The sequence below is a fragment of the Alexandromys fortis genome, unplaced genomic scaffold (assembly GCF_014885135.2).
Source record: "Alexandromys fortis isolate MF-2015 unplaced genomic scaffold, M_Fortis_MF-2015_v1.1 scaffold_97, whole genome shotgun sequence".
Lineage (NCBI taxonomy): Eukaryota > Metazoa > Chordata > Mammalia > Rodentia > Cricetidae > Alexandromys > Alexandromys fortis.
Genome location: NW_026067981.1, coordinates 4,604,928 through 4,621,531, shown reverse-complemented (window position 1 = coordinate 4,621,531; position 16,604 = coordinate 4,604,928). Strand labels below are relative to the sequence as shown.

Genomic DNA, 16,604 nt, shown 5'->3' with positions numbered 1-16,604 from the left:
AGGCTCCTGCAAGGGAGACAGGTCTACATTTGGAAGGCTACATGTATATCCCAAAGGGATACTTTCACTGCGTTAGGCCAGCTTAGCTGCAGCAAGCCTTGACAAGGAGGGTTCTCTTATTGAACCTCCATCTTTGCACAGCTGGCATCAGAAGATGGCTCTGAGGTTTGCCAGGTCTCTTGGAAGGAGAGCCAAGCAGGCATTAAGAAAGGTGTCCTGAAAGAGACTTCTCATGCTAGACTCTGGCTCATGCCTTCACAAAACACTAAAAAGTGCCTGCCCCTAAGGCTTACACAACTCCCTAGGTAAGAGATGAGATGGAGTTTGGGACCAAAATCTGAGCACGTGATTAAAAGCACACACTGGTCTCATCCGGAATGTTCTCTAAAAATATGCCTTGGAAACCCAACAAGGGAATTAACAGATGGTCAAGGATTTAAGAAATTCAAATCTTAGACATCTCTTTCACACATATTTAGTATTCATTACCATATAATGGGCAATTATATGAGAACTATACAAGGTTAACGAAACAGTTATCAGATGTTTAGTGATAATCAGATTTTTGTTGTGTTTTCATCCCCAGACAATTGCTGTATGTGTGTGTGTGTGTATGTGTGCATGCACACGCGTATCTAGTTAAATGAGAAACTATGTTTATGTTTATTCTGCAGATCTCGAGTCTACCAGTGTTTAAAGCATCTCCAGGTGTGCTGTGGGCCACATAACTGATTAGAATCATGATATAAATTTACTCTTTATACAAGCTACCCATTTGTAGGCTGTCTTATGGTATTAGTTATATGATTTATAGATGATAGATATATGGCTACATATATGTGTACATATAATTTTAGCTATTTATTTATGTATTTATTGTGATTTCTTGAGAGAGTCTTGCTACGTAGCCCAGCCTGGCATGCAACTTGCAATCCCCCTGCCTCTGGCTTTTGAGAGATTAGATTCCAAATGTGTGTCACCACACCTGGCTATGAGAGCTATTAACGATAGGACATCCACATAGCTAAAGAGGATTTGCTTCTCCTACTTATCCCACCTGCTATGTCAGAAAAACACCGGAACAGGAGTCCAAGTGGTCAGGGATGCTTTGCAAATCACTCCCTGTCCTGGTGTCAGTGTTCTCAGAGTAGATGAAAGGACTAGGACATAACAGTGTACATACACCTTGATTTCTCTCTGAGACAGTATGGATTTCTGCCCGTGGCTTTAATGTAATTATTAATAGGTACTGGATTTTGCTCGCAAAATATCCTCACTTGGACAATTAATGATATGGTCACCATATTCAGTTCTCAAATCTGACACTCAGTGAATGGAATTCAAACCCAATTGTCCATAGGAACAAGCTGGAGATGCAAGTGAGCATAGCTGGCTATGTGTGAGACAACCGAGAACATTGTGGGGGTGACAAATGGCAGTGTCTTTAGGAGCCCACTGCCATTCAGCTCTAGCCAACTGTTGCCCGATGGGATACATCGGGTGATCCTCTATGCAGGTTCACTAGCCCCCAGATTTGATAGTGAGAGAATCTAATTTTAAAACATTAAGACAAAATTCATGTATTTTTAAACTAGTGGATAAGCAAAACAAAGTATGTCTGTGGGCTGTACAGAAGCCTGGGATCATGAGTTTGTAACCTCCAAAGGTACACACACACAGAGAAAAAGCTGGGCTTCCCCGGAGGCTGTTTTGGGTTACCTTGACAGTGTTCTAACACTGCTTCCACATGCAGAATGACAGCTCTGCACTTCAGATTTCAAAACAACAGTGCTACAGACTGCTTCCTTAGCCTTTCTTACTTCTGGGGAACCATAATGAGCACCCCAGGAGAACATCAAAGAAACCTGTGTTCTGCACTCTAGACCTCTTCATTTCTGTAACTGAAACCATAAACTAAAGAGGGAAAGTACCAGGGATATGCATTATAAGAAATTCACAACCTCTGATACTCCAACAGGAAGACCGACATCAAGTTTCTCGCTTTCCCTGAAGCAACAGTCAATAGCTGATGTTTCCAGTTCCCATAATGCACTTGAGTAGAGTTAGCCCAGGGAGGCGTGGGTGAGAGAGTCTTGCAGTAAAGTGGGCAAAATTAAATGTCCTTAGAATTCAAGACGCAGTAAAGAGTTTGGGGATAACAGATAACACCACTCTATCAGCAGCACGGGACCACAGAGCTCTCTGACTTCTGCACCATGACTCTGATTTTATTGGAGCGAAAAGCATTTTAAAAATTGAGTTTATACTGCGATCTTTATATTTCTGAAAACCATTTTTGCTTCCAGCTCCTTCCCTAACAATTCCTAAGAAATGCTGCTGTCAGTTAGAAACGCGCTATCATTTCTTCTCTTCTGTTGCACCCAGTGAAGGTCTGATCTTAGCGTATGGAAACAATAGCAGTAAATACACCCTGGGTTTCAGCCGCGCTTTACCGTGCCGGCGAATCACTGTTATTCTTCCAGGATGCAGCTTAAGAGAGGTAATTACAAGTCACTTTACTGTCTGAGGGAAAGACAGGAAGCAGACCCTGTGGATAGAGGGCCATATTTACTCTTTTCAAATCAAAGCTCTAGCTATCAGGAGAAAATACAGTTTTCATGTAAGCACTCAGTTTTCTGCACAGCTTGCAAAATCCATTGCTTTAAGGAAATTTCCACATGAATAAGCCAAATGCATCAAGCCCACTAAAAGCGTGTGCGTTCACACATACAAGCACCAGCTTCGCCACATGCTGGTCTATACTCCACAGCTACACGCGTTCCTTGGGCTGAATGCTCAGAGTAGAAACATGCACTATGAATGCACAGTTTGCACCTCTTACCTCCTAATTGTCAAATCCAGCTGTTCCCCCACACAGCCACTTTCAAGTTATCCCTGGTTGGGGTGTTTGTACATAGTCCTGGAAAACCAGCTCACTTCAAAACGTCTCCAGCTCACGCATCCACTCATTCATTCACTCGGACAAAGATGTATATGTTTTGTCCAGTGGAGACAGAAGCAGCAACAAAACACAGTCGCTCATGAGGGTCATCTTAGCCACACCCATGCAGCTCGAACACCAACAGAAGACTCCAATTTAGTCACTTGCTTCTTTGTCATAAAACGTACTAATCGCAAAGGACGATCTACCTGCTATGGCTGTTTTTCTCAACCTCTTTACCTGTATGTATGTGTGATGTGCATGCATATGTTCATGTTCAGATGTGCTCGGGCATGCAGTGTGTGGTATCTGTGCATGTGCGTACATACACATGGAGGCCTGAGGTTGATATCAGGTGTCTTATTCAATTGCTGTCTACCTTATTTTTTGTGGCAGGGTTTCTCACTTGAGCCAAGAGCTCACTGACTTGACTCAGCTAGCTAGCCAGGTTCCTCTGGTGTCCTCTCCCTCTGCCTTCTACGCTGGGATTGCAGGCAGTCTGTTCAGCAGGCATTTACAGAGATTCTAGGTCATTGTGCTTGCTCACAAGTGTTTCAACCTAGTAGCCGTCTCCTTTGCCTTTTGGGTATCAGGATCCATCCTGGTCACGGGGCATTAGCCAGAGATGCAGTCCTTGCCACATCTTCTGCTTCTCCATTTCATAGCTTTGTCTTCATATGTGTCATAGTTCATTTTCTAGTGGCATTTCTCCCAAAGTGATCATTTCTTTTCTTGGTAGCCGGGGCCCGCAAGGTAGAAGTTCATTGCTTTCTTTCGCAAAACAAGTGTTTGAACTGCTCTTGTCAAGTACTTACTACTCAGTCTACAGGACTCCAAAAATATGTTCTTACAGAGGCCTGGGTGGCTGCTACAAGAAGCTCTTTCCTCCTCCAAGCTCCCCAGGAACACCGCACACACCTTCAACAGAACATTCATCTCTCAGTGATTCCCTTACACACACCTCCTTTAAATGGCTGGAAGCCCCTTTAGAACAGGGTCCATGCTCCAAGCTTGGCATCTCGGCAGACAGGTCCTCTATCCACCCATCAGATTCGTTGAGGCTTTCCAATAGCAAATCCCCACAGTTTACTAGGCTGGGCTTCTAGCTAGGCTTCCGGTGGGTTGCTCATTGCAGTCCCTTCTCCCCAATCCCGTAGGTTCTTATAGGAAGGATGAAGGAACTGTTCAGTTGCCAATTCATCCACGCTGCACTTTTCAGTGTACAGCAAAACATTTAGCATCCCGGAGTCAGTGTTCAATGCCAAGAACATACTTTGGGCAATAGAACATCTTGCCATCTAAGAGCCTGGAAGCACCGTCCCACTCCACACCAATGAAAATAAACCATGATAGTGTGTTTTCAAAGAATTCATTATGGAGATGCAATCTAAATATAAATTTTACCCCCAAGAGACTGCTTTTGTCTATGCCCTTTCTACTTCCATTCAAGTTCTCATAGTCCAAGCCTTCAAAGTGTAAAGGAGGCAAAGTCCTGGATTTCATACAACCTTGTTTTCAGAAACCAAATCGGGCTCCTTGACGATAATGGGCAAAGACAGGGTGTTGAGAAACTCATGTAAGGGAGGGATAACAGCACTTTTCGCATCTTTACGATGCCCGGGACACTCTCAGGTGTGCCAATCCACGGTGTGCGTGAACCTCCTTCTCTTTAGGACGACGGCAAAAGCCTTCCCAGTTCCTCGCAACTCCCTGCTTCCCCCTTCTGTTTAATGCAATCTCGGCTTCATCTGCTTCCAAGCTTTCCTTAGATGCTCTGCATCCACCATCAGGGTTGTGCTGGATCCACCCTCTGTGCTCTCTGCTCCAAATCCTCCAAAATGCTGCTTTCTTACATCTCCGAGGACGGGCAGATGCCTTTCTCTGGCCCCTGGATGAATGTGTAAGGATGTTTCTATGGCTATGCTGTAAGGGTTGTCTCTATGGCTATTTAAAATACCAAATATATTGGAAATTTCCCAGGGGCACACACATGCCTGATTTTATTCTATATTCCCATGGCAACCATGCTTCCAATAAATATAGTTTATGACTATCTGTCACAAGTGTGGATAGAGCCTCCCTTCCCTTTACATATACTTATAAACTATGTATTTAAGCATCTCATGTGTTTATTTTTTTCTTTTTGTGTCTTTTATATTTTAGTTCACTTTAAATTACAGACTCAGAGGAGAATAATTCGGACAGCAAATTCTCTCTATAAAATGACTACTATTGGATCATTTGCAATTAACTGATAATAAATGCTTCCAGATTTTTGGCAGTGCACTGCAAGGTTGGCCAAAGACATTGACTTCTTCTATTTACACATCTTAAGTCATATTTTATTGCTAAAAATGAGCCACAGAAGTTAGTCCAGACCATAACCCCTGCCTGGTGTTTTCAAAAAACCAGAGAGGTTAAGAATCTGGAAGAAAGTAATGCATCTGCCTGAAAATCAAGCTAAGAATAGAATACTTAACTCCACCTGTGCCCCTCATCCCCATGATGTCACAGAGCAGCAGTTTTGGCTTGTCCTCATTGTAAAAATATATACTAAGTGCTTCTTAGTCTCCCAGAATTTGAACCGAATGTCTGTGAAGCCCCTGTGCTTCTGAAATTCCTCTACTTACATAATGAAAGTATGATTTTTGAATGTAGAATATATTGGAGATTGCTGAAAAATCCCAGCAACCTCTTACAGCGTCAACCAGAAAATGATTACTGGATACATCATAACACAGTGTGATCTAATTAAAAGGCATTCACCACTGCTGCAAACTAATAAACAATAATAAAAATGATTGCAAAGGTACTTAGCCTGTGCAAAGTGCTGTAGCGAGCCAACCTCCCACCCCGCGAGAGTGAATGGATGGAAAATAACATTAGTAATAGAACATGCTTGACTTGGTCTGAGGTGAAACGCACAAGAGAACTGGGCTGACTTAAAATTGATGGGGAGCGTGCAGTGCCGCTGAAGGAGGAAATTGAGTTTGGGGGGACTAGTTTTTTTTTAAACACTTACTTGGGCTGTAAACAGACGAGCACAAAGACATATTCAGGGACCACTACTTTCCCTGGTGGGGGTGGGAGAGTGGGGGAATAGAGGGGTCGGGGTTGACCCCGAGGTCACAGAGAGGCCCAGTTTAAGAGGTTATGCAAGGCCAGAGTTCCTGCCCTTTCTTTGGTGGCCGGCCCTCTCTTAGTATAAAGGGGCTTCCATCAGGACCCTTTCCCAGAGCCCTCTCTGGGAAGCCAATTCAACAAAATCAGTGGCGCAGTCCTCGCCTGAACCAAACCTGCACGCTTGAATAGCGGCAGCTGGCTTTGAAGAAAAAGGAACTGCCTCCTGACCGCTTTTTGAGGGACTGCCATTCTTTCCTCCCCGGGCTGAGCCGATTTCCCAGTACCACCCACTCCAGCGCGGGCCCCCGCATCTCCGCCCCCACGCTGGCGAGCTCTGGGCTCCGGGCTCCGCAGACCACAAAGGGAGCGCGCAGGTTGACCCAGCTGCTCCAGAGCCACCCCGGGTAACCACGGCAACCGCGGTGGTCAGGAATGCACGCTAATTGAAGGGCCCGTTCCTCCCACAGGGATGAGCAACAAGTGAGGCAAAAATAGTGAGCTGGGCTGCCTATGAGGAGGGAGGGGAGGTGGGGCTCAGCTCCAGCCTTGGCCCCGGTGGCTGAGGGACTGGGGACCCGTGAAGAGTGCCTGCCAGGCCTCATTTGTTTTCTTAAACGACGCGGGGCGATGAAAAGCTGTGACAGGTCAGAAATCTTAGGATATATTTTCCAACCAGCTATCGTTCTGTGAAAGCACCGTGCTTTCGCTGGGCCGCAATGCTTGATTAACGTAGATGAAGGGAGACATACATCCCTAAGTCCTCATAAATGAAATGCCAGCGAGCAGTAAGACCTGGGCTGGCTAAGGCAAGCAGACAGGATTCTGTTTTGTTCAAACCACAGAAGACTCTTGAGATGGGTGACCACCATTACCAGCTCTCCTGGAAAACACCAGTGTTTGCGCCTGGACTTGCCATACGTTGCTTTGACATTTCTTCTCGCCCTTCACTCTTAAGCCTTCCCTAGTTTAGATTATAAATTTTGCCACTGCTATCCTAGGCCCACTAGATAGATCCTAATCCAAGTCATAGGTCTTCTCCAGATGTCACTAGGCATCACTGGATAAGCTCTACAATCGAATCTTTACAGTTAGCTAAGAGCCATCCTCTCGGACAAAAAGGCTTTCCAAATAGTAACCAAAATGAGGCAGCCCGAAGGCAAAAGAGTCCTGGGTCAGACTGCCCCAAGTCTACCATCATGACAATTTCAACGACTCAGATGTTACTGAGAAAATGTGAGTCTGTTCTTCATGGGTCAGTTCGCAAGGGGACCATTAAATCTCTAACAGGCTGGGCTTAAGAAAAACCAACTGTTTAGCGGGAGTTCTCAACATAGATTTCCCCAAAGAGGGTTCTCTCAGATACGGATGGGGGACCTATGGAGACCGGCAAGGGGAGGGAAGAAAGTAAGATCTGCTGAGTTCTTAATCTTAACAATAGGTCTTTGGTGAAGAACTGTCAATAAAAACTCAAGAGAGAGAAATCGGGGTTCAACCTGAAGAACCAGCCACTGGCTCTTACCTTGACCTTAGTCCAAAAATGTCAATCCTGCCTCCAGGAATCTCAGAATGAGACTGTGTTTGAGAGCTTTCTCCTCCAGTCTTGTAATCCTCTCTAGGCTGGGATTAAAGGCATGTACTGCCCAGTTTCTAAGGCAACTAGGGTGGCTACTGGGATTAAAGGTGTGTGTTACCACTACCTGGTCAGTAAGGCTGACCAGTGGGGATGTATTATTTTCTGATCTCCAGGCAAGTTTTATTTATTAAAATACAAATGAAAAGAGAGAGAGAAATTGGGGTTCAACTTGAAGACCCGAAAAGCAAAGCAGCCAGCCACTGGCTCTTACCTCCATCTCAGTCTGAAAATGGAGATCCTACTGCTAGGAATCTCAGAATGAGACTGAGAGCGGTCTCCTCCCATTTTATAATCCTCTCTAGGACTGGGATTAAAGGTGTGCACCACTGTGTTTCTGTGGCAACTAGTGTAGCTACTGGGATTAAAGATGTGTGTCACTGCTGCCCCCCTCTGTAAGGCTCTCTGATCTTCAGGCAAGATTTATTTATTAAAACACAAATGAGATGCCACTACACTCCAGGGTAACTTTTATGACCCATCTCCTACTTCTACAGATTGGAAAACAGTTCATGTTAGCACACCGAGAGCTGTCTGACCCCAAAGCCTCTGCTGTTCACTGGGACCATGTCCTGTACCCAAGAGACATTGACCCCCTCCCCCACTGGCACTTAGAGTACAGATGAGAGTGTGAGTGTTAGTGACTTGGTCTGTGTTATAGGAGGTTCCAAAGCTTCCCCAGCCTCTCCACACTCTGCTTGCCACACTCACAGACACCCAAATGTCTCCTGGGGGGCAAAGCACCCTTGGCTGAGCGTCAGTGGCCTAGACGTTTACTATCCAAGCACAGCTTTAATCCTCTCTTACATTGTTCTTCCCTCCCTGCCAAACTGTAACTTTTATCTTCACAAAAGACACAAACTTTTAACAGGGACAAGATGGCTATTTATGTATTTTGTATCTTCATTGTGTGGGATCCCAATACAGCTAAAAATACTCATTACATTTTTTTAATCATAATTTAAACAGAAATCATAATTGAAGCAATACTTATCCACTCTGTGGTGCTTATCAATGAGCAAGACTGGGATTATGCAATGAATTCTTGAAGCTGAGAGAAACTCTTGCAGGGCATGAAAGGCTTGGCCCCGTATCTTTGGAGGAATCATAGTCTTCTCTTAGCTACAGTCGCTAAGGGGAGTTAGACTCCGCTTGGTGCCTGAGTAACTCCTCTGCCTCTTCTCTCTCCTCTATCCTTTCAATACATTTTCTCATTCTTTATAAAAACAAAGACAACAGAAATATCTAAGTAAGCTTAAGGCAGAGTCGGCCAGAGGTTGGAGGAGAGACATGAGGGCAATGCCTACAAAAACCCACTCCTCGTCTTCTCTCCCTCTGTTCTTGGGAATTCGTGGGGTTGTCTCAGCCCCTCTAGAATCCTGAAGGTGCATGTGTGTGCTGAAGTAGAATGTTCCCAACCTTACTAAGGGTGAGTCCAACACACTGAAACAAGGCCAAGTCTGTAAATGAAATGTGGGCACAGCCCAGACCCAAAGATGTTCCAAAGGTTCTCTTCAGACGCATGGCCAGAGTGTGGCTTTGTAATTCTTTTTTCCTCCCCCCTCTGCCAGGAGTAAACTTTTTTCTTCCCCAATTCTTTTGCCCTTCTTCCTCTGTTTGTAAATCTTCCAGAGAGAAACAGCAGCAGCCACTCTCTGAGATCAAAGTTTTAGCAGGCAACAAAGACCTCCAAGGAGGCTGTTGCTATGGGAACTCTGGGAGCTGAGGCCCTTCTAATAGGCAAATCTCCCCGGTTCGCAGCACCAGGCTGCGGCTGGCAAAGAGAGAGAGAAGGGGGATGGGGAGTCTTGGCAACAAGTAGCCTTTCTGAACAGCCTGAACTAAAATCACTGGGATGTGGGACAGGATTCAGACTGGAACTGCAGGAATGCAGGGGTGGGTGCTAGCAGGGATGGGAGCCAGAACATCCCTGCACCGTCTCAGGAAATACTCCCATTAAATATCCCTGGAGTCACCTCATAGGAGATGTCCCCTCCCAAATTTTCATTGATTACTTATTCATTTCTTAATGGCTTTTTAAAATACCAGTGAACAGAGACATTTATTTATACCAGACATAGGACTATGAATAGCTTGCATTAAAAAAGGAAATCCATGCCCGCCCATTCCTTCATGTCTAGGTAATATATGCTGTACTCTCGGGTAAGTCACAGGAGGAGATGGAAGAAAAAAACAGGAACATGACAGGAAAACAAAGGTAATTCTGCAGCATTGTATTTACGGGAAGGAATCAGTCCCAAATTAGGGCCTACTCATGAGGACCTGCTGAGAGCGGAGCGCACCTATTTCTGGCCTCCGCAGTTAGCACTGCATTTGGCCCGTAAAGAAGCAGAAACTGATGATGAATTCCACAAAATGTTAGCAGTGTGTGTTTTTGCCTGCCTGGCATCCCTTTCGTCTTCATTTGGAAACAACTGCCTAGTTTCCTTTAGGAAGCTGCTTCTCTCTCCCTCTGCAGCCCCCAATGGGGGTTGACTACGTCTGTCCCTTCAACAACGGGGCTTTTGCAGGACCTCTGCAGAGAGCTCTGTCCTCCTGAGGTAGACAGAAGCAGGGCTTGTCCAGGTCCTCTTTGCTTCACGGGAAGAGAGCCCGCCTGAAAATGAAGCTGAGCAGAGCAGGAGGAGCCAAGGAAAGACCAGTTTGTGGACACACTGATCTATCACCAGATCTCATTGACTGAAGCTGGGAATACCCCTCTCCCTGGGCTTTACTTGTTACCTAAACCAAAAGATAGAGCTAAGTCAGTTGGAGCCTCCATCCCTCGCAATCAAAATAATTGTGGAAAACATGACGGCTCAAAAGAATGGGCTTTTCAGGGATAATTCCTTCTTCTGTACTTTACTGTTTGGTTTGAAGTATGATCAATAAGCATAATTATTTTTTCTGACACAGAAACAGTATTAAAGCAAATGGTATTTGAGGAATCGTCTTCTATAGAGAATTAATTTTGAAATCCAGGGTCTTTGAAAAGGAGTGAAAAAAATCATTGAAAGCCTCTGGAATGCCATCTTGTTTATCCTTGTTTCTAGGCAACCTGGACTGAACCTGTTCTCTGTGTTAAAGCTCATCAGAGAAGGAGTTTCTGTGATTTCTCCAAACCACCCATAATTTCATTATAATAATTTGAAAAAAAAAAACCCTGTTATTTACCATTAGAAATGTCTCCCTTAGCTTGAACCTAAGCACCCTTTGGTCATGTCCTCTTATTCTAATGCCTGGTTGGAGGCAGGAGGGTTCACTCAGCCTCATTTCCTCTGAGGCTCTGTCCCCCTTTTAAAATTAAAGTCCTTTAAACAACAAGCTACCGCAAGGGACATCAGAAAGAAAAGGTCAGGCCCTTATACTGTACATAGAAAGAAGTAAGAACAAGGCAAGCTGCTTTTAGATTTTAAAATAATAACTTCCCTGCATGAGCCTTTCTGAAATGGTGACGTCCTTTTTCTGCCAGCTGGAGCTGCCCCAGGGAACTTTATTCCTAGCCAAACAGTGGCACGGTTCCAGGTCGTAAACAGCCAATCCTTGCCACCGATCCCAGACCGATGTCTAACCTCAGGTGACTTATTTCTAGACACCCCCATCTTCTGTGACTGTCTGCTGGTACAGCCCTACCGTCACCCACCCAAGGTATCTGTCACTGTCATCTCAAAGCACCAAAACACTGTGTGCCTTTCCAACTTCAGAATGACTTTACCTTCTGAATCATCAAAAAGACAGCAAAGGGTGTTTGGGATAGTTTTCCTGTTTAATGCCGAAGCAGTGGTTGTCCTTTGTTGCCACGAATCACACATCTTTGGATATTTCTGAAACCTCTGAACGAAGCATCCGTAGCCACTGATGGAGGTTCAGATGGGGTGGAGAGAGGGGTGAGTCATACTCAGTGGGGAGGTATTCGATCTAGACCAGAGCAACTGTGCCTTTGAAGGAGGGGCCTAGGCCAATGGTTACAGAGAGTTTAAGGAAGAAATGTGGAGAATGAAGGAGGCAAGCCCAGGGCAAGTAGAAGTCACCACCTACGGCCCCGAGCAGCAGCCACACTTCTTAGCAGATAGCTTCATCTACAGTGTCTCAGTACACATAGGATTTGTGGTATTGTGAAAGCAGAGAAAGCTAGGGATCACAACAATGGGGTCTAATCCTTGACACTTTCTAGAAACTAGTGTGCAGTCATAAAAGCAGGACACTGATTTCTTTCATTTGGAAAACGAGGAGACTAAGTCCCACTTTTCTACCCATACAAGTATTCCAGGCAAGCACTGTGAGTTAGCTTTGGTGTACAGGTACATTATGTGTACACAGGGCCACCATCACTTCAGCTGATAGCTACTTGGCTGGGGGAGGGGAGGTGGGAGGAGGTATTCGTGTGTTCATTCTATGCATACTGGTGGACTATCCCCAAGAAGTGCTGATCTCCCTGTGCTAAGCAGTGCACAGCTGATCTAACTGGGCCAACTGGGCTTACTCTCTTAAGGCTAATGTTTTGTTGGGAAAATACAAGAATGGAAAATAACGTTTAAGTCTGTTTGCTTGGTTTTTGTTTTTCTACCAAGGGAGCCCTAAAGATACTTTTCAACAATTTCTGCAAGATAAACTCAGAAGCCCCCGGGCATCTCTGCCAGTGCCAAGAGTAACTGCCATGCTAGCCACTGTCATTTTCTTCCAGGGCATTTACAAATGACTCAAGAAGCGCTCTGTGTCACTACACAGATCTAGATCCGAAAGAGCCCCAGATGACCGTTCATTCACTTATCCCTTCTCATTTTCATCCGCTATCCCTATTCTCCCTTTACCTGGGAGCAAAAGTCTCTGACACAGCAGAGCCAAATAAAAGAGAAGCCTAGAACCATAAGCCACCACTTGGACAGAACTGTTCAACTCACTGCAACAAATGTAGAAATAAACTTTTGAGTGGAATAGTCGCTGTGTTTAGGGGGATATTGGTATAGAAGCTAATAAATCCTTTCCTAAAAAGGTATATCCTTTAACTTTCCTTTTAATTTTGATATCTTGCAATACTTTTTTTTCCTTAAGTTCACCAGAACCAGTGTTTTCAACTATAGTCTCTAGATCTAATACTAACAACTGATGAAATACGTAGATGAAGATTGTGACCAAATCTTCATCATCAACCAAAATCAAACCATATCAACTCGCTCAAGACTGTAGGTATCTATGTCAAGTCAACAAAGACACATGCAGTATTCAGTAACATTTAAGAGACACGAAGTGAGAACTAGCTATAGAGGCTGCCCTTTGTCAGTTTAGAGCCTCTGTATGGTGGAGCCCTCCTCGGCAGGGCAGATACAGACATGGAGAGGTATTGGTCCTCATTCGGCGCCACTAAGGAACTCGCAGTTTTGTGAGGAACTGGAGAAAAGTATACATATAGTATCAGTGTTACCACTCTCATGAGGTGAAACTAAAGCACCCCGCCAAAGGGTTCTATTCTTAGCCTCGTTCATTTTATAGCAATAGCTGGGGTGATTCATCTACTCTCACGTGGTTCTGCCTGTCTGTTGGTCATGATTCTTAAACCCTCCGTCTCCTGTCTTCACTTTCCTCTGACTTCCAGACTGACGCTTACAATTGTCAGCAAACGATCAGCCATGGACAGTTTTGGGTAAAATGCCATTTACTTTGCTTACTTAAAGGAATTGGTTTCCATCTAGGAAAAATGTCCCAATGAAATAGAGCCCCTGGAGCTCCACTGGTGTCCCACAAGCATCTTAAATTCTGCATGTCCCAAACTAGACTCATCCGTCTGCTTCTATGCTGGCGTTTCCTCCCGTGTCCGCTTTCTTAGTTAATGGGTGACTGGGTCCCCCCCCCCCACACCTAGTTGGAAATCCTGTTTGGCTCAGCTCTCTCACAGCAGTCTTCACCAAGGTCGATGGCTTTGATCTCAGAACAGCTGCTAGGGTGTCTTCCTTTCCTGTTCTGGTTCAGAGTCTCACACCTTTCGTCTGTGCTTTGGCAGTCTCCATATCAAACCCTGCTCTGCTCCCCTTCCTCCAGTGAACCACCCGCCGGGCACGCAGACTCTGTTTCCAATGCCTCTTGTACACAACTTCACTCCAAATATTTGAAAACAAGTCCCTTGGTCTTTAAGTCCTTCCTTTTACTAGCATGAATTTTCTAGCCATTGCTCACAGAAAATTCAATAAGCATTAGTTCATGGTGTTGTAATTAGCAAACTGTGAACCCCAGAAATCTTCCCAGGCGACTCCATTCTTTGACAGAGAACCCAGAAATCAGGTTGCTTTCCTGGTCTCCCAGAAGAAAAGACTGTCAAACAAAGTGCCCTGTAGAATATAACAACCAAACTACTCTACTTTTTTTTTTTATGTGACAGTATTTTGAAAAATTTTATAAAAGGGTGCCAAAGATAAAAACTCAGAAATTTGCATTTAGTCCTTTAAAGCATTCAAAAATGTCACCGATGGAAACCAGTTCCTTTAGTTAACACAAGTAGTATTGCCACGGCAAAACGATCACATTTTGGACATTTCTAATCAGGGTGGCACAGAACAGGTGTCGCTCCGGTGCCTGGGTGTTGAGGCCCTGATTTCATGCAGAGCTCTGGTGACGGTGTCCCTCGTTGTCAGTCACGGTTAATCTCAGAGCAATGCTAGTTTCTGCTCCTCATCTCTTCTGCCATCACTGGTGACCATTTTTATCCAAGCCTTCCTTTCACTCACCATGTGCTGAACCCTTTGGGCCCCAAGGAAGGCATCCTCAGGCCACAGTTAACCTGGATTTGATCCAGAGGTATGTCTGCGATGTATTCTAGCATGCCCTTCATTCATTTCCTCTACATCTTCTCAGGTGGGACTAAATTATCTAGAGTGGTTTTTTCTTTCCTTTTTTTTTTTAAAGCTGGCCTCCTTTCCCTGCACACACAGTTACTGCCGTGCAGATGGCTGCCTCGGTCAAACCACTGTGCTCACAATTATCTAACTGCAGGCTCACACAGACTTCTTGTTCCTGAAAATTTGACTATTAGAGTCCTGAGAGTAGGCAAAATTTATCTCTTAGATATCTCATCTTACCTTACCATGGTTTTGGCATTGCCAATAAGCCTTTTGTTCCTTTAATTTCTGTTTCCCTACAAGCCACAGCAGTTACAGTTTGCATGCTGGCCCTGAGGACTAAATTTAAGCCAACCTTCTAACAAGGAAAACGGATGCTACCTCGGTTCCTTTTGTAAACGTTTGTAAGACGAAGACATGAGAACAATTGCTTTGTCAAAGTCATGACAAATAAAAAAAAAACCCACTAAAAATTCTAAATAGAAAATGCTACTTTATCCTGGGGTATTGAGTTTCTCACAGTGGGTAAAAATCAGTCTTAAACTTCATTTTTCCTTCAAACAAGGAGCTCTTGCACGTTCCCACAAATTAGTGTCAGCTAACTTTTAGAGGCTACAACAAGAGAAAAGCAACGTCTTCTGAATCATGGATTAAAGGGTACTTCATCGCTTTTTCCTGCTACAATTTAGACGAGGCTTTTCTTTTTCTTGTTTTCTGTGTTGGTTTAATCTAAGTTTTTTAGTTAGTTTGTTTGTTTTATTTAACCAACATTTATAAAACAAAAAATAGGCCCTCTGTTTTCAAGATCATTTTGCACTAACATCCTTCCAGTCCACAAGAGGAAAAGTAGCCAAAGTAAGGAGTTCCCAGTTATGAAACAGTGAATATTAATAAGGATGAGATGTGTTTGCTTGAAAATAACTCAGATGCTTCCCCTTCCAGTTAAATCAGCACACTTCGAAATAGCTCTTTCTCGTGGGACGCATTCTATCACCAGACTCTCCTTTGTGCAGCCATCTTGCCTCCTGAGTATCTTAAGGAGAGACAGCTGGGTGGGTCGAGACTCCTGGGGTCTCCAGAAGAGCTTGCACACCCACCAATGGGTTCTTATCTCTCTTTCTGTTTCTACCACACTTTGAAGGTCTCTAGCATTTTCTTTAACAACTAATTATCACATAAAAAGGAAAGAAGATAAGGTAAATCAAGGTTAAAGGTGAAAGTAAAAAGTAAGGGGCACTGAGGAAACGAGAAACATTTCTGACAGTGCTCCAAAGAGTCAGAGCCTTCCAGAAGCAAGACACGATAGATACAGCCACCACTCAGAAAGAGACGACCCTGCAACAGGGCTGTCTGTGCAGAAAAGATCAAGACCGCGTGTGCAGTCTGGAGGAAAGAAGCACAATGCAAGCAGCCTAAGGTGGAAAGGTCGTCCCTGGTTCTCACTTACCCAACACCAGCAGCTCCACAGAGTCCTCATTTTTTCCTTCCAGGTCATCCGGGGTGGTGATGATGCAGTAATAGAGTCCGCTGTCTCCCCACATGAGCTTTCCGATCTGCAGATCCGCATCTGTGATCACAGAAAGGAGGACCCGCTCCTGAAACCCCGTCCGCCCCGAAGAAAGGCACTGAACCAAGGGGTCTGGGACAGGAGCGCCCTGCTGGGACATTTACACGGTTCTGTTTCTTTGCTTGCATAGTGGCTGGAAAACGCTCACTTTATTTCCAACAAAATAATACAAACTAGCATCTGTAAGGCAAGAGAATTAGAGTACAGCCACAAATAGATCTGGTTCTAGCCCCACTTGCGGGAGGAGCTGACGGCTTTGAGCCAGGCCTACAGTGGAGCCTAAGAACTGGGTAAGTTCCCAAATAATTTTGGGTTCCTAGAAATAAATTGATTTCTTCAAATCATTTAATGATCGAATAGGTCACGAAACTTTTCTGATCTCAAGCTTTAGGGAACTGGAGAGAGGGTGGGATCTATTCATCTACCTGGCTCTGTGGCTTGTATGCATCCATCCCTTCAGATCCTTGAGGAACCGAAAGAGGACTTCCCTTCGGTCTGGGGCAAAAAAAAAAA

General features: G+C 44.6%; 1 protein-coding gene across 2 annotated transcripts in view; it reads right to left on the bottom strand.

Annotated features, from left to right (window-relative positions):
- Positions 1-16,604, bottom strand: part of Ildr2 (immunoglobulin like domain containing receptor 2) — a 64,602-nt gene that overhangs the window by 28,299 nt on the left and 19,699 nt on the right. For both annotated transcript variants that reach the window (XM_050158349.1, XM_050158350.1), the window contains exon 3: positions 15,972-16,091. In XM_050158349.1, coding sequence (XP_050014306.1) covers positions 15,972-16,091 — 120 coding nt within the window. The remainder of the gene's footprint in view (positions 1-15,971; positions 16,092-16,604) is intronic.